We start from the raw sequence: 18,057 nt of genomic DNA, 5'->3' as shown, positions 1-18,057 counted from the left end.
TTAAAAATAGATTTTGGATAAAGATTAATACAAAAAAATGTCATACAAATAAAATAAAATTAAGAAAAAATGGAGAAAAAAATATAATAAACGAGCATAAATTCAAATCAAGATATTTTAAATACAAAAGAAATAAATAAGTATTAATGCACAAATGAAGGAAAAATGTTATACAAAATAAATAAAATAAAAAAAATAAATTGTGAAAAATATAATAAACGAGCATAAATTTGAATTCTATAGATCTTTGAGGCTTTTCGGTCTTTTCACAAATAGATTGGACCGAGCCGGTTGGAAGTCCAGTCCTCGGTTCTTCCGGTCCGACCGGCGGGTCCTGTCTCAGTATAGTAACTACGTTCAAAACCCTAAGCCTGTCTGCCTTCCGTAAAACCTTCCCTCGCCGCTCCCACCACGCCGAGGACGAGGTGGTCGTCGAGATGGACTCCCTCGATTTCAAGGTGGGGGAGCTGTTGAAAGAGATTATACTCGACGATTCCGCTATTGAAACCCTAGACCGAGCTGTCTCTTCCGTCGCCGATGCCATCGAGTCGATCCCGGAGCAGCTGGTCAGCGCCGACGCGGCTCCCAAATTCGTGGCAGACCTTGGCGTGCCCACCGATAAGAAACTATCCTTTACGTTCAAGAGCCCGGAATCCATCCAAGTTGGTGGCAGCCACTCGATTCGATCCGTCGCGAAGCCAGACATCAACGTCGACCTTTTAGTTCGGATGCCCAAGGTGAGGAAAGAGATTTTTAAGCGTTCTTGTTATGTGTGTACGTGTGCTTTGCGACTTGTTTTTTGGGTACTGCAATCAGATATTGTTGTTGTATTTAGGAATGCTTCCACGAGAAGGATTACTTGAACCATCGGTACCACGCTAAAAGGCTCCTTTACCTCCGCGTGATCGAGAAAAGCTTGACAACATGCCCTGTGGTCCGAAAGATTGGATGGTCAAGCTTTCAGAACGAGGCCCGTAAACCTGTATTGATCGTCTTTCCAGGTTCTGTTGTGATATCCAAACATCCTAGTTTTATTCCCTCCTCAACATGAATAGTAATTCCTGAGTTATAATTTATTCGGGAATATAATGGTGGAAGATGACATGGTCCTTGTTGGTGCTGCAGTGGTGAAGTCTGCAGAACTTTCTGACTTCTTTATTCGGATAATTCCAACTGCAACTTCTTTATTTACTTTTTCAAAGTTGAGTTTGACACGGAACAATGTACGTGCATTCACTCAAGGTAAGATCTTTCATCAGCTTGTCATGAACCTGATTTCATGGATTGTTCACAAGTTTCATTATCTGTAACTCACTAATACGTTAGAACTATAAAATCTCATCACTGCTTAGGCTTTAATGACATGATCATACATGACTTTACAGAATGCGGTCTAACTCAAGCAACTCCGAAGTACAATAGTAGTATATTGGAGGACATGTTCTTGGAAGAAAACTCAGAATTTGTGAGGAAAGCTTTTCATGAATGGAAGAGTTTGAAAGAAGCTCTGCTTTTGCTCAAAGTAAGTATCATGTGTTCAGTGATGCAAATATGGATTGCTTAAAGTTCAGAGTGTTTATTCCAGTTTTAAGACTATTTAATCATCTAAACCAGAGGTTCCTGACCATTTTTAAATTGGATCTATCTTGTTTAAGTTGACAAGTACTTTACATGCTGCTACGACAAAATCATCATTCAATTAGTAGAAAATTTTCCATCAATTTTAGATGAATAACCTTGATTTCACACTGCAGGTTTGGGCTCGGAATAGGAGCTCCATCTATACACACAATTGCTTAAATGGTTACTTGATAGCTGTCATATTGTCGTACCTTACTGTAGAATCTGGAGGAAATCTTATAACCAAGTCAATGAACAGGATGCAGATTTTCCGTGTCACATTGAAATTTATTGGTACATGACTCAGCTCTCTGTTTCACTGATTCTCCATCACCATCTGTCACCACAGTATATTCAGTTAACTGCCTAGTCTTCGTAGTTCATTTTTTTATACTTTTAATTCTTTGTTCTTAAACGAAAATCTGTTGTGGATATGTATGCTTTTTAAGGCATAATGATAATAATTTTTCGGATTGAATTCTATATATTTAGTAGATGAGCTGGAGTTGGTTCCACAATCAATTAAATTTATAGATATGTGACTTGTGACGAGGACTTGGTAAAAGACTAGGACTTTTATTGGGTTGGATTCACCAAGGATCTAAATCTATACCCAGTACATTTATGGATCCTAAATGAGGTTTTGTACCTAAAATTTAAGGTCAGATGCATTATGGGTGTTGTACTTACACATTATTGGGTGTAGATCTGGATCTATTTCTACTCATAAGTTTATTGGCTTCAAAAGGAGGATCCATAAGTGAGATTTCGTTTTAGATTTGAGTTAGTTTTTGGGTTATGGCTCCATTGACATTCATGATTTTGGTGTGATTTCTCTGAAAAAGTAAATTCATGATTTTGGTGACAGAAAAACTGGCTCTTAATTTCTTAACTGTCTGATGTGCTCCTTAAAGCACTGAGCTATTATTCATTTCTTTTCTCAGCAACTTCAAATTTGATGGCCAAGGGCCTTTGTCTTCAGCCCCGAGGTCAATGTAACATATCCAAGGAGGTGCGTGGATTGTATTTTGTTGCTTCTGTCTTTATGTCTTGACATCCTGTTACATGCTACGATGCTGTTCATATTCGAACTAGTTTCTTTAGATTTATCGGGCTAGTTAATTAACTCTTCTATCAGGGTTAAATATCTTCCCCTTTTATGTTCAAATTAGGTGGCCATTGCATCCTCATAAAAGAATTTCTGCTTGCATGTTCTGTTACATAAACTTTAGTAACTTTCTGGCTGGAATGTTTCAGGATATGAATCAGTTCTTGCAATCTTTCGATATCATATTTTTGGATTCATCTTGCTCTTTCAACTTGTTCTTTCGTCTGACGAGGACAGCTTTTGAGGAGGTTTTACATTTACTCTTAGCCAGTGTTTATTTTCAATTTTTTGTTTCAACTTGCTATTTTTCTGGAGGCTCCGAGAATCTACATTACCATGCTTGGTCTTTCAGCTTCGAGACGAGGCTTCTTGGATGCTTAGTTCTATTGACAAATGCAGAGGTGGTGGATTTGAAGAGGTCTTTTTGACCAAGGTGGACTTTCCTGCTAAGTTTGATTGTTGCTTAAGGTAATTTTGCAGTTAGATACAGTTCAAATCATTCATTGTATTTTCTTTTATATTGTGAGTAAATAAAGAATCATAAAGAAGTTTTAATGATAAAATGACCAATGGTTAGCTAAAAAGATTTAATATACTTAACAAAAATATTATGTATCTTAGTAATGCCTGCATTTATGTAACTTATATGATGCGTTCCATTTGCTTGAAATGGTAACTAAGAGTGATTTGTGAGTTTTGCATACTAATGTTATGTTGCAAATGCAATTTGCATATCTGTTTATTCCTAAAACTAGTATCACTGTGCAGCTCATCACTGTTGGTTCACACCTTTCTCTGTACATTCTTATATCACAATGCTTAGAACTTAAGATTGTAACTCTGTTTTTGTTAGTTAACTTGATGCATGGCTATACACTAACTATGCTTTTCACAAAATTGATTCTATGGATGGAGACACTAGGAATAATAGTTGGTAGGTGCCTCTGATTGATGGTGGAGTCTTTTATCCCCAACAAAAGGAAGTATACTCTTGTTTGATTTTCTTGTTTCTGCATATTCGCATGCACCGTTGATGAGGAAGCAAAAGAACTTATGTTTACTAACAAATATGAACAAATTCTAGATTTGTGTGGGGATTGTGAAGCTTGTTATGATTGATTATGTTCAGACTTTAGGCTGAATGAATATGAGCATTTAACAGAGGCAGCCTAAATGGTCTATTCAAATCTCTGAAAATTTCCTACCTGAATTGTCATAGGTTTATATTAGTAGTTTTTCCTTTCGCAGTTAGTATGAATTTTGCTTGAGCTTTTAAGAAAACAATACTGCCCAGTTTTAAAAATCTATAAGCAAGCCTTGACTAACTTTTCTTTTTAGATAATTGGAAAATGTAGTTCTTTGGTTGCTATTACTTATGTTTGCCCATTTCCAGGATAAATTTGAAAGGAAATTCCAAAATTTGCTCGTCAAACTATTGCATGGATGATGAATGTTGGAGGATATCTGAAAAAGATGTCCACTCTCTGTTGCAACAAGGGCTAACTGATAGAGCAAGATTCGTACGTGTGATATGGAGAAGCACACCTTCAGACTGGAATGTAGAAGATGTATGCACATGCAGCTACTAGTCTGTTTCTTTTTAATCACTGTCTTTTGCAGTTCAAATGGTAAATTCACAATTGCAGGGCTTCTCAAACTTTGGTAATGAGCCAATGCTTGTTGGTGTGTTGGTCAGCTCCCAAGAGAAGAGCTTCCGAGTGGTTGATATTGGTCCAAACCCTGAGAATAAAGAAGAGGCAAAACGTTATCCTTGTCTCCATTGAAATCATATGGATATACGATTGTTCTCTTGTTTTCTTCTTCAGTTTACAGGGTAATGATTTTTTCCCTTTTTACAATCCTTCAGGTTATGAAGTTCAGAAAATTCTGGGGAGAGAAAGCAGAACTTAGGAGATTTAGAGATGGGACAATTGCAGAAAGCACAGGCAATCTTATGTTTACATTTCTTGTAGCTTCTAATTTATTGTTGTTGTTATATCTGTAATGTTGGTCAGGATTAGCATGATGACTGCTAACTTAGTTACAACTATTGTGCTTGCTTACAGTATGGGAATGTGAACCATGGGCGAGACATCTAATAATTAAAAGAATTTGCGAGTATTTGTTTGCTAAGCATTTTCTTCTGACGAAGGATGACGTAGTTCATATAGTTGATCAGCTGGATTTTTGTCTGAAACTTAGTGGTAAAGGTCAGATTGCTATTGGCCTATTGTTGTGTTGTTTTAATATCTATATATGACTTCCCTTTTACTGCAGTGTTTTTTTTTTCCTTTTTTATCTTTGTGCAATTTTTTTCTCATTTGTTTTGATTTTGTTCCCCTGATTGGTAGATCCTGAGTCTTCTTCTGGAGCTCTGCTAGAAGCTTTTGAGCTTTTATCTAAGAGGTTGCGGCTTCTAGAGGAGATTCCTCTGAGAATATCTAGTGTGCAGCCATTGGATCCAGGTTTCATCTCATCTTAAGCAAAGTTAATTTGCAAGCTTTTATAATGCTGATATTTTTCTTTTTATTTTTAGCTTATCCATCTCTCCAATGCTTGTACCCAGTGTGAGCATTGAGCTTTCCTTGTCTTTTCATTTACTACTGAATAAGTGATAGTTGATCATTCCGGTCATAGACTTGTTGATGTGAACCACAATTGAAAGACTTAGATGGTGTAATACCAGTTTGGTTGTTACAGATGTGATCTAGTAGAATAGCCTAAGCTTTTAAATGTGGATAGCGTGGGTTGTGCCAGCTAAAACTAGCTAAAATTGGCTTTCTATAATATAGATGGCGAGCACTGGTTGGACATGGCATGGTACTGGTTCATCGTGGCATGGCACAGCTTGGCATGGCATGTAGCTTGTGCTGTCCAGAAATTCAATAACAAGAGTAGGATGGTGTCTTTGGTCGGTGGCTATAGGTGATGTGGGCATGGTGTTGCATTGGACCGATTGCTATAAGGAGTTCCTCATTGGTGGTATGCCTTATAGCTGCTGGCATTGGTATCTAATTTGGCATGGTTTGACTTGCCACCATGGCAACACAAGCATGCCAATGCAAGAAAGGAAACAGATATCACTTTTGTTGTTGCCTCCAGCAATTTCGATTGTCCTCCATGGCCTTCCTCCACCATGATGTGCACAAAATAATTTCCACGAAGCCACCAATTTTGCAACATTCTGAAAGCCAAAATTACTCATTTCAGCTGGTGAAGGACTGAACTATGCTGGGTCATCTGAAAGCATAGAATGTGGGCGAGTTTTAGGTTAAAAGTTAAAACTTCAATGAACATGGGCACTTTATTGTTCCTATGGATTTCCTTGGGTGGCTACATGTGAAAGTGGGTTGGTGGAGTATGAAACCAGGTATCAGGCACATTGCAACCTCAGTCATCATTGAGTTCTTTTTCAGCAAACTTTTAAGATGAACATTGGATCAAATACACAAATTGTGTACTTCAAGTCAAAAAGTAATCTTCACATGTAAACTATGTTACCAGAAATGAGCCTCACCAGAAAGCCAATGTGTTGTGGTAAAATGGCATCCATGTGATTGAGGTCTCACCATTGTGGACATGAGGATAAATTTCACGACCAAAGTTGGCATGACAACTAAATGGTCAACTGATATGCTCTTTCTCAAGAAATGTAAGGGCAACAATCACATAAAAGAAGAAAAATATTTAGATATGCAAAAGAGTTGGAAAGAGTGGCTGAGTGCACAAGAGTACTTCCACCAATGTAAGATTTGGGGAGGTCAATATATACAATTTTTCTTCAAGTATTTCCATGAACTGGTCACCCAAGTCACAAGAGTAGGAACCTTGTTATGACACTAAGATTCGTGCAAACAGATAAAAGGACCAATTGAGCATTGCTATTTAATTGTTTGAAATCTAATGTCAATACAAATATACTATCAGCTAGCATGTATATAGCCTCTAGTGTGTTAGATCATTGATTTCTATAAATATAGTATTGATGGCATTTGCTTCAATTATAGCTTTAAATATTAATTTGATACCTGTCTCGATAATCTATCAGGCTGGGACAATATTAAAATATTGAGCTGTATACTGATGTATACTGCCCTATATTATGTAGAAATAAAAAAAATAAAAAAAATAATGTATTAGGGGTATATATTCCAATACCAATATTTGGTTGGGTTGGTAAATACTAGTACGTAACTAGCAGTCTGATTAGTATACTAAACCATGCTTTTAATTTCATATATTTTGCTGTTTATAATGGCTAGCAAATTTAAAAACAACTTGTTTCTATAATTTTCACCAAGATACTCTTAAAATTAAAATTTAAAAATATTGAGCTGATCAGAAACTCTTTTATACACATTCCCAATTAGTCTCTTTGTGTCAAGGCTAGACTTTGCTAGAAGGTTACGCACCATAGAGCATCTAGGACATAAGCTTTCCTCATGTTAGCTTCTCAATCCTCACCAGATTTTTCCTATGTTGATGAGCCTTTGTCTATTATCAAGTAAAAGGAAACAAGATTCTATATTTTGGTACCCATTGCTATAGTTCCGATCAGAGAAGGAAGAGGAGATTTAGGAGGTAGGGAGGCAGTGGTGATGGAGGTGGCAGTGATGATGTGATGGGGAGTAGTAAAAAGCAGCGGCGACACAACAACGAGGATGATGTGGTGGTGTTGCTGCAGTGGGAGGTGGAGGAGAGAGCGAAAGAGGGGACCAAGAGAAAGGAGAGAAAGAGAAAGAAAAAGAATGTGGAGACCGAACAATAAGCTTATCATCCAGTACCATTCGACATTATGCTGTTTACCAGCTGATATGACCAGTATCATAAGCTTGCTGGGTGATACAGCCCCCTTAACGGATCTGACCAGGCAAAATAGCCCAGTACACATCCTGGTTAGCCATTGGATTGGTAAATGCCAGCTTGTATCAAGACTGTATTTTAATCCTTAAGTGGAAATACATCGGCAGTCTTCAGTCTTATACATGTCTTGATGTAGTGTCATCATGTATCTTATTATAAAATTCATGATTGTCGGTCGTAGTTGTCTTTAATGTTTGTGGGCCTCAATTTTGTGTTGTGGTCTTCAGTTTCATGATTCTAAAAATTGTTTATTTCTTTATCTTGGTTTATTTTGCTTCATAGTAGCATTCCTTTTGAAGTTAGTGCTATGCAAATTAATTACCTTGTTGTCTTTTGTCTTTTGAAGTACAACTGCACTTTACATTGGTTTTGTCAGCTTTTTTTTTATGGTGATCTGCCAGCTTGTACTGCTAGTCCTGCTTTTTATTTTCTTGTTTTAATCTTTTTCAACTTTCTTTTGCTCGTATCTTTTTCTGTCAAACCAAGTGTTATCGGTAAGGAGTCTGGTGGATCTTTTGGACTTATTTTGTGCAACTAATTGATCTCAGTCTTCGTTGTTTTGATCTTATGCAACTTTTACTATAAAAATAAACAGGTTTTCTTTTCTTGTTCTCCATCATGTTATAATCTATGACTTTTTGCATGTAGCCTTAAGACATACATCTGTGTTTCCTCCTCAACCTCATCCACTGGCTTATGAAAAGGGTGTTAACAAAAAACCATCAAAGCTGGCCACAACCAGTATTCAATCACTAGATGTTATGATTCAGGTATTGAAACTCTGGTACTCTTTGGCCTTTTTTCTGATGTAACAACAGTAGTCATCATTGCCGTCATCTAAAGCTATATACAAGTACTTGTGAACTCGTCTGATCAAGCCTGGTGATTGAGTCTATAATATTGTAAAAAATATCCGGATTTTGGAAAGTCAAAAAACACTTGACGGTCAAGTTATTGATGATGATTCATCTAACTGTTCTGATAGTCTCGATATAATGGCATTTTTATCTAGAAAATATGAGATTTGATCATAAAAAAGATTCTCTCTAAGAAATCATCAATAAACTTGTAAGCTTTTCTTGTGATTTGTTATGTTAGCCATTCTGAGCAACATGCATATGAAGTGTTCTTATTGGTTTTCTCTTAATATTTGAGTCTGTAGCTAGTGTGAGAAATATGGTCATGATGCTTTCTGCCTAGTTATTGCTTATCCCATGGTTTTTTTTTTTTTTTGCATCATGTGCAGTTAGAGGGATCAGGTAATTGGCCTGTGGACCGTGTAGCTATTGAGAAGACTAAATCTGCATTTTTGCTAAAAATTGGTGAAAGGTAGAGAAACAGATATTCTTTTGGAAGATCTACCACTTGTAGCTTCTTTTATCCTGTTGCCTTAATTATCATTATGCAGTCTACAGGAGCATTCGGGTGCGCTTTGCATTGCTACGGAAGATGAAGTGAATGTCCTTATGTCCGGATATTCATTTTGTCTTAGGATTATGCATGAGAAAGGATTGAACATGTTGAGAAACCAAGGTTTGACTTTTGAGTAGTGTGTCTAATCTTGACAACTTATTTCCTTGCTGTTATGTCAATTGCGTTTTCTTTATGCATCTAATGCTCCCTAGGTGGAAGTGATAAAATAAAAGGTACTTCATCGGTAGATAAGGAATTGCTTATACGGAGCCAGCATTCCAGTATGATAAATGGTTTACATGGCCGTTATCCCACATATGGCCCAGTTGTTAGGTGAGATTTCTGGTGGTTTAAAATTTGAATTGATTTTATGAGAAAGTCAAATCGTTTTCTTTTATATCTGATTGTTGTCTTCTTTATTATTCCCTGGTGTCAAAGGCTTGCAAAACGTTGGGTTTCTGCACATCTATTTTCTTCATTTTTGGCAGAGGAGGCAATAGAATTGGTAGTTGCTTACCTTTTCTTGAAGCCATTTCCCTTTCATGCTCCTTGCTCAAGGGTCACAGGTTTTTTGAGGTATATTTTGTCTTTTATCCTGAGAAAATTTTCTTCGCACACATTTTGGTTATTGTTACTTTCTGAATTTGTTAAAACAATAGCATGTATTTGCTTTTACTTTTGAACATGGGAACACCATTCAGGCCACTGTTATGGGGTATATGGCTTTTGATTATGGTGTTGTTACACATGACCTTGTTAACTGCTGGGTTCTGCTTTACCAATTGTGCTAATTTCCATTGAGGCGCATATTGCCTATGAAGTGTTTTTAACATGGTCCCTCTTGTTTCTCTGGTGAATATTTGACTATGGAAGAACTCCCTTAAATGCCAGGACTATGTCATAACATTTTGGCCACTACAATTCCTTTATTAATTTATGACATCCAAATGGTTATTCTATCATCATCTGGACTTCAATTCTTGTAGTCGATCATTTTACTAGATAAGTGCCATGTTCTACCTGCGAGCCATGGTTTATCAGTATATATAAAGTATAAACATGGATAAGGGTCATAAATACATGATTCAAAAATACACTGATACATCATTTTTTAAGTATATTGTAATGGCACAGGTATGGCAATACAAATATTTTAAATATGTAATATTGAATATGATAAAACTTGTACATTTTGTGATAAGTAATAACAAGAATTAAATAGCCTCACAACCTATTAGTCATTAAAAATTTTATTCTTTTTATGTTTTAACATAGTGGCTCCATCTATCTTTCTCCACATGGTTTTATTATTCATTCTACTAATTATTCAAACTGAATTATAGGTTTTTGCGGATGCTATCAAACTACGATTGGGCCTTCTCTCCTTTGATAGTTGACATAAATGAGGACTTCACTCCGAAAGATGAGAAAGAGATAGATGTAATTAGTTAAACAACGTTTGACATGTTTCTATTATGGATGAAAAAAGAGTAGACTACAAAATCAAATATTGACATATGATGAGCAATGCTGTTACTTTATCTGGCAGGAAAACTTCATGTTAAGCAGAAAATCTTGTGAAGAAAATGCTCAAAATATCGAGCCAGCTATGTTCCTGGCTGCACCATATGATAAAGCATCTGAAGCATGGACCAGATCCTCACCAAACAGATCAGTGAGTGATTTCCTCGATTATGCACTTATTGGCATATTAATTCACTAGTATATTAAATTTTTTTTCTTGATTTTGGGGTTGGGTATATTTGGAAGATACCATTGCAAATGTTATTACTCATATCATATTTGTACTGAACTTCTAATCTGATCCTGATTGTTTGCTAATATGTGGTTTGGTATGGTTTTCTCTTTTTTCTGTTTGATTGAGCTTAGCAGTGAAAGATATGACTTCCATATTGCACATGAGACAAACTCATGCAGCTGCCAAGTAATTCATCTCTTTTGCCTTGTTTTAATACACAACGGACAGTGGGCATTTCTTCTAGTATTGTAGCTGTAAATGATGTTTTAGCAGACACCCACAACTTCCGGTTGACATACTTTGATTGGGGATTGAGGTCTATATATATAGCATTGAGTCCTGAACATAACTTTCTACCAATATTCAGTGGCAATTTGATTTCGGCACCTGTATCTTAAGATGCATGCTGCTTATGTTTGATGAAGCTATTTTCTCCAGCTGAATTGTAGACTCTAACAGACATTTTTTATGCCATCAATATGTCTAGTGTATATACCTATCTTTTATAAAACTCACCATATCAAGTCTCCAGGAACTCTGTTATAAGTTTTTTTGAAAATCAATAAAAAATATTTTGCAAATCTTTCTTCTCTCTTACTTTTTGGTTAATTGCCTTAACCAAAAAATGATTATCAGAAATACTCATTTCACATCTTATTCTCCCTCAGTTACTTATTTCTAAAGTTTCATAGTGTGATTCAGTATCTAATTTCCTTTGTAGTTTTAATAGTTTTGAATATCTCCATTGTTCTTATAGATTGATATTTAAAAAACTCTTTCTCCTTCGATGGTTTATTGTAAATTTATTACAATAAACTTAAATGTGTAATTCAAAAATAGCCTCGGTCTATGTAAATGTCACGCCTGATTAATTCTGGTGGACCTTGCTGATGTTTGACTATCATTGTACATTTAAATACATGTAGCTACTGAGTGAACCCCTTGTCCCAGTAAGAACTTTGTTATCAAGATAAAGGAAGACCTTTGTTTTAGATCAAGTCATTTGTTATCTGTCCTAGGCTTCAAACTTTATGTTAGAAAATTAGTTCTTCAAGTTCGTAATCTGCATGTAAGTGTCACCGTACTTCAATTCTAGCACTACTTTTTGTTCCAATTTTATGTGTATTTGTCATTTAAGTACTACTGGTTCTGATGTTGGTGATGATTCCTGTGCCTCATCGTCTTCACTGGAAAAGGTGCTTAAGCGCATTTCCTCGTATGCGCAAAGTAGTGCTGACCTTTTGACGAATCTCATTCTCCATGGTGCTGATGGTCCTTACACATGGGAGGTAAAAACACATTAGCCTTTAATTAACTTCCCCACAATGTCTTTTTGAATTCGAACAATGGTCATGCCATCTGTTGTTGCATTGGATTGCAGTGTCTGTTCCGGACTCCTCTGAACACCTATGACGCTGTTGTTCTTCTCCATCATAATAAGCTTTCTAATCCTCAACACCTCCTTTTTCCAGCTGAGATGAACTGTGGTTAGTTTCTCTGTGTATATGGATCAAGAAACTTGGTGCTGTCATTGTTGCTTCTTTTTAAAGCAGATTCCATTTGTGACACTTGCAGGGAAGCAAGTGATACGTGGGAAAGCAAGCAAGGATTTCCAACCGTACATGATCCTCGGTGGTGGGGTGCAAAGCTTGGAGGATGCAAGGAACAAGGTGATGGTTAACTTTGACCCAACCAGATGTTTTCTGGAGGATCTGAAGGTAAAGCTTCGTAACTCGTTATCGTGAGCCCTAGGGTCCAGATAAACATGTTTACCATTTACTAATTGATCTGCAGAGAGAGTTTCCAAACACCTTCAAAGTCTGGCATGATTCTCTTGGAGGTGATGCAATCGGTCTGACATGGGAGAAAAAAGTTTCAAGTGTAAGTCTGTTTATAATTGGAAAATAAATCGAACAGTCTTTTTAATTTTATCTAATTGGACACTAAACTTAGTGCTTGCAGAAACGTAGTCGAGATGGAGAAGATGCGAGCTGCACGGAGACGACAGATGCATTGAAACGGGTGGGGGAGGTGGGTAAGGGGCTTGTGAAGAGTGTACATCTTTTCAAGGTACCAAGACGATAAAACATCATTCCAAAACGATGAGTTTTTTGTTTTGCTTCCGAAATGTCAACGGTGGTATGGTAAAAGGGTTTTTGAAGTACGAAAAAGAACCCAAATCTCCATGCCATGGTTGAGTTCTGTTGGAAGGAACGATTCATTACAAAGGAGTAGATTATTGATAGATTTAATTGATATCTACTGTTAACAGACTCTGTAATTGTTATTTGATCATTAGTTCCAGGAGTTTGACGCACAAATACATGTCAACTTTGCCTACATATATATCTCTTCGATGAAACTTATCGAAAAGAAAGTTAAATAAGCAATCGTTCTACGAAAATAATGATTTCTAAGAGCAAACTAATCAAATTATTTTATAGAAATGAATATGAAATTTGAACTTAAACTGCCAACACCAAACCACATAAGATCAAAACTCGCAAGCTGTAAGAAAACAAGCAGGACAACTAGTCTTCCCACAACCAAGACAACTGCTGAGACCAAAAGATAACTGCGGCGACCAAACGACCAACTACGGCGACGAACGCCTCAGTTCCTCCAGTTCTCTTCGGAGAAGCCGCCGCCGCCGCCGCCGCCGCCGCCTCCTCCTCTATGGAAGCGGGACCCGCCGTCGCCGTACCCGCGATCACGCCCGTAGCCACCTCCGCCTCCACCGCGGCTGTACCCGCCTCCCTCGCGGCGACCGCCCATGCCGTACCCACCACCACCACCGTAGCCACCACCACCACCGCCGTAGCCACCGCCTCCGCCGCTACGAAAGCCTCCTCCTCCTCCGCCGCCGCCGCCTCGGCGATTCTGGGCTTCGTTGACGGTGATGTTCCTCCCGTCAAGGTTCTGGCCGTTCATCCCCTCGATGGCGTCCCTCATCGACTGCTCGTCACGGAAGGTAACGAACCCGAACCCCCTCGACCTCCCCGTCTCCCTGTCGTTGATGATCTGCATCCAGAAACGCAAACAAAAGCCCTCAGATCTAAGATCTAAGATCTAGGAAGAAGGGTGAGGGTTAGGAACGATGATGGATCAAGAGGAGATCGCGACCTTTGACTCGATGATCTCGCCGTAGGGGCTGAAGGCCTGCTCGAGGGTGCGGTCGTCGGTGGCCCAGGCAAGACCGCCGACGAAACAGCGGAACTCAACATCAGAAGCCGCCATGGGAAAAGATCGGAAGAGAGATTACGAGAAACCCTAAGTCTTCCCCCAGGAGCGCCTTTATAGATCGGGGGGTGGGTGGATGCGGTAACCTCACTTGCCGTCTCTTCGGGTTCCCTTGTCCACTCGTTTGGGCGGTCGTATCACCGTCCGTGAGTTTACCACAACTACGTGCGTTGCTTCCACCCTCGGAACAAAGATATACGCATAGGGGTTCCCAAACGATACTATCTCAACCGTGTCGATGGCGGGGCCCAAAAGGGGGTACACGCAATTGTGTGGACTCGGTGCGAAAAATATCTATAGGTCGAAGTTACTGTTTTGCCCATGGCTTCTGAAGGAGGTGGTGAAGAACGATCTTGATACATACACCTCCCAAGGATTTCGTAAATCTTACATGAGATAGGAAGATAAATAAGTTGGATACATCATCATCAAATAATAATTTAGATATTAATAATATTTTTATTATCTATTTGTAGCTGATGAAACAGTATATATCGTTCCCGATAAGATTTCTTCGATATTCAAGTTAATAAAAAAAAATTAAAACAAGAGTTATCGATAAGATTTCTTCGATGTTCAAGTTAATCAAATGATGTTGTCGTCTTTCATATGGAACTAAGAAGGATGACTGATGATCCAAGTTCATAAGAGAGAAGAAGCATTACTCGCATTTTGACCACTAGTTTGAGGAAGAATCTCTCTCACCATACCATTGGAGTTGGAAGACAGCCACAAGCAGCATATCCCCACCATGGAAGGTCGAAGGTTCACGTAGAGATGCTGTCTCATCAACCTGGAGGAGTGCAACGAGCAACTGAAGCCACCTTTGGCATCTTTGGGTCCACAGATGCAATCATGCAATCCTTTTTTTGGAAGAACTTACGTGACTTAGGACGGCGATGGCACAGCCTACATTCCATGTTCTAAAAAATCCATGCTTGAAAGGTATCCTAATGCCATTCGGGGTGAAATCCCAATTGAGTCCTCTGTCAATGCCTCCTTAGAGATAAAAGTAACACCTCAAAAGACGGAGTTTGAATAGCATGATCAATGAAATCGTTTTTGAGATGCTATTCAATCTCCTCAAGCATGGCCTAAGACCCTGCAAAAGACTAAGGTTGATATGGTACAACTCGAACCTCTCATCACTTCACCTCGTTCCCCTTTTTAATCCTTTGTAGCCTTGTGATTATGATCCTTTACATACATGAACCTACATTCTTCGAAGAAGAAGGTGCATGACTCTTCTTCAGGCATGGTAGTGGCCTCTTCGATTCTAGCCACTATTCATGAGCCATCCCTCAAGGCATCAGGGCTCACTCAGTCCGACCATCATGCTAGCATTAATAAATCGAGAAAGAAGTAGAAGATTATTGTGAGAAAGCAGCCTAGTCTTAGAATGAGTATGGAATCCAAGAAGCTAGTTCCTGATAGGGAGCCTCCCATCACTGTAATGTCGAGGCCTTCTGAGCCATTTTCAAGCAAAAGAAGAGATAAACCAAAGTTGGCGTTTGATTTATAGAGGGGCAAGCCCCTGCCTTTCATGGTTATTCAAATAGCTAACCTACTACACCAGGTCCCAAGAGCACCATTGCAGTTGAGATGGGAGGGTTTGCCTGAGAAACAAAAGGTAAGGAGTAATGGTGTCGCCTAGAAGCAATACTATCGTAGATCCTTATGTCCGGTGGTGGCGAAGCAGATATATCGTTCCTTTTCGGAGGTGGGCCTATCACGTGGGCCTCGAGGAAGAACTTAACACTATTATATCAAATGAACGTTCCATTGTATTGTTACTGTAGTAGATGTGTTTTTGTCGTCTCCTTCTCAGTAATATTATTTGTAGCAATATTATTTATACGGCTCTTCTCAGCTTGCCTTTCACCCGTTCATCACTGCTGTGTGTGTGTGAAAGAAGAGCAACGGAGATCGCCATGGGCTCACTAGCCGAATCCCTCCATCTCGTCTTCTTCCCTTTCCTCGCCCGAAGCCACATGATTCCCATGCTGGAGACAGCTCGCCTCGCCGCCGAGCGCGGCGTCCGGGTAACCCTCGTCACCACACCGGCCAACGCCCACCTTGTCCGCCCCACCCTCGACCGCGCCAACTCCTACATCTCCACCTCCCATCCTCCCATGGAGCTCCGCCTCATTCCCTTCCCCGCTGCCGAGAACGGCCTCCCCGACGGCTGCGAGAACCTCACCGCCGTTCCGATCCCGCTCGCCGCCAATTTCTTTGCGGCCGTCTTCGGTCTCCGTGCACCCCTCGACGCGCTTCTCCGCGATCTCCAATCCGACGCGCTCATCTCCGACGCCCTCTTCCCGTGGACCACCGCCCTCGCGTCCGAGCATGGCATTCCACGTCTCATCTTTCAGGTCACCGGTCTGCTTCCCCTCTGCGCCGCCAACGACCTCGACCTTCACCGGCCTTACGAGGCCGTCTCGGGCAGGGGGGAGCCCTTTGCCATCCCCGGCTTCCCCCACCCGATAAAGCTGACGAGGGCCGAGCTTCCGGAGGTGTTCGACTTCCCTTACATGCTCGGCCTCCTCCGGGAAGCCGAGCTCACCAGCTACGGCGTCGTTGTCAACAGCTTCTACGACCTCGAACCCAACTACGCCGACCACTACAGGAAGGTGGGCCCGCGGGAGGTGTACCTCGTCGGCCCGGTAGCCATTGCCGGAGCGCAACCCCAGGAAGGCGGCAAAGAGGATGCCGCCCGTGACCCCTGCCTGAGCTGGCTCGACGGCAAGGCGGACGACTCGGTGGTCTACGTGAGCTTCGGGACGCTGTGCCGGTTCAGCGACGCGCAGCTGCGGGAGCTGGCGCTGGGGCTGGAGGCCAGCGACCACCCGTTCCTGTGGGCGGTGCGGGCGGACGGCGGCGTGGGCGAGGGGTGGATGCCGGAGGGGTACGAGGGCCGGGTAGCAGGCCGGGGGCTGGTGGCTCGCGGTTGGGTGCCGCAACGGGAGATCCTGGCCCACCGGGCGGTGGGGGGCTACGTGGTACATTGCGGGTGGAACTCGGTGACGGAGGCGGTCTGCTCCGGCGTGCCGCTCGTCACTTGGCCCCTCCACTCGGAGCAGTTTGTGATCGAGAAGCTGCTGGTGGACGTGTTGGGGGTGGCGCGTCCCATGTGGGAGGGTTTCAAGAGCGTGCTGGACGGCGAGAAGGAGGTGGTGAAGGCGGAGACGGTGGCGAGTTCGGTGGCGCTGCTGATGGGCGGCGGCCCCGAGGCTCAGGCGGCGCGTAAGAGGATGAAGGAGCTGGGGGAGGCGGCGGCGAGGGCGGTGGCGGAGGGAGGGTCGTCGCACGGCGACGTGGGCCGGATGATCCAAGGGCTCACGGCGTGCAGCGTCCAACGTGGGAAGGCCGTGGCAAAAGAGTAATATGCTTTGCGACTCCCGACGAAACATTTTAATCTCGGCAAAAGTGTATGTGACTTTAAAGTCATTTGTGACGGAAATTAACGAGTGAAACATACACCATCCAACCCTGATGTGTTAGCACGAATCTCTTCGTAGATTAATGCGGAACATATTAATCTAATGAACCTATCAAATGGCCTATAACATGTAATATATATATATATATATATATATATATATATATATATATATATATATATATATCCACTTATCCCTTTCCAGCTCTTTACATAAGGATTGTTTTACGGAGCAAACAAAAACATTGTACTATAATATTTATTTTTATATAATATTATAAAATTATTAAATAATATGTATTGTCTTATAGCATATAAATAATATAATTAGAATGATCGATTAAAAAAAAAAGTGGTTGAAGACATTTCAGATATTAGAAATAAAAAATTGTAAAGAAATTTTAAAATGAAGGATGCATTTCAGAAAAAAAAGAAGTAAATAAGAATGGATTTATATATATATATATATATAAACAAACCATGTGAAACACGTGGGCAGCCTTTCTCCATTTTGTTGACACACTTCTGTGGGCAAGCCGGTTTTGGGACCTTTGCGCGATATTAAATTGTATCCGGACATGGATTCAGAACTGACGCGGTGTCGTGAAATGTGGC

General features: G+C 40.4%; 3 protein-coding genes across 5 annotated transcripts; 2 read left to right on the top strand and 1 right to left on the bottom strand.

Annotated features, from left to right (window-relative positions):
* The first annotated feature begins 359 nt into the window (after positions 1-359).
* LOC135633774 (uncharacterized) lies at positions 360-13,019 on the top strand. Of its 3 annotated transcripts, none has more exons than XM_065143670.1 (25): positions 360-737; positions 836-1,001; positions 1,126-1,242; positions 1,386-1,522; positions 1,755-1,914; positions 2,565-2,632; positions 2,878-2,976; positions 3,081-3,196; positions 4,122-4,296; positions 4,375-4,485; positions 4,596-4,674; positions 4,795-4,932; positions 5,080-5,193; positions 8,240-8,361; positions 8,838-8,920; positions 9,000-9,124; positions 9,217-9,337; positions 9,443-9,580; positions 10,348-10,444; positions 10,554-10,679; positions 11,960-12,052; positions 12,145-12,250; positions 12,339-12,481; positions 12,558-12,644; positions 12,717-13,019. In XM_065143670.1, exons 1-25 carry the CDS (start codon positions 438-440, stop codon positions 12,846-12,848), a joined length of 3,153 nt encoding a protein of 1,050 aa, XP_064999742.1. In that variant the 5' UTR covers positions 360-437; the 3' UTR covers positions 12,849-13,019. The 3 variants fall into 3 exon arrangements, with proteins under 3 accessions (XP_064999742.1, XP_064999741.1, XP_064999743.1); XM_065143669.1 differs by having other exon boundaries at positions 4,795-4,938; XM_065143671.1 differs by having other exon boundaries at positions 366-737; positions 4,795-4,938; positions 12,726-13,019.
* Positions 13,020-13,173: 154 nt separating this feature from the next.
* LOC135633775 (glycine-rich RNA-binding protein-like) lies at positions 13,174-14,046 on the bottom strand. The gene is made up of 2 exons (XM_065143672.1): positions 13,887-14,046; positions 13,174-13,784 (listed from the first exon to the last, which is right to left on the bottom strand). Exons 1-2 carry the CDS (start codon positions 13,998-14,000, stop codon positions 13,377-13,379), a joined length of 522 nt encoding a protein of 173 aa, XP_064999744.1. The 5' UTR covers positions 14,001-14,046; the 3' UTR covers positions 13,174-13,376.
* Positions 14,047-15,865: 1,819 nt separating this feature from the next.
* On the top strand, positions 15,866-17,490 carry LOC135633361 (scopoletin glucosyltransferase-like). Its single transcript, XM_065142742.1, has one exon. The coding sequence runs from the start codon at positions 15,935-15,937 to the stop codon at positions 17,384-17,386; it is 1,452 nt and encodes a 483-aa protein (XP_064998814.1). The 5' UTR covers positions 15,866-15,934; the 3' UTR covers positions 17,387-17,490.
* Positions 17,491-18,057: the final 567 nt, after the last annotated feature.

The sequence above is a fragment of the Musa acuminata genome, chromosome BXJ3-3 (genome assembly GCF_036884655.1).
Source record: "Musa acuminata AAA Group cultivar baxijiao chromosome BXJ3-3, Cavendish_Baxijiao_AAA, whole genome shotgun sequence".
NCBI lineage: Eukaryota > Viridiplantae > Streptophyta > Magnoliopsida > Zingiberales > Musaceae > Musa > Musa acuminata.
This window is presented reverse-complemented; position numbering and strand designations above follow the sequence as displayed.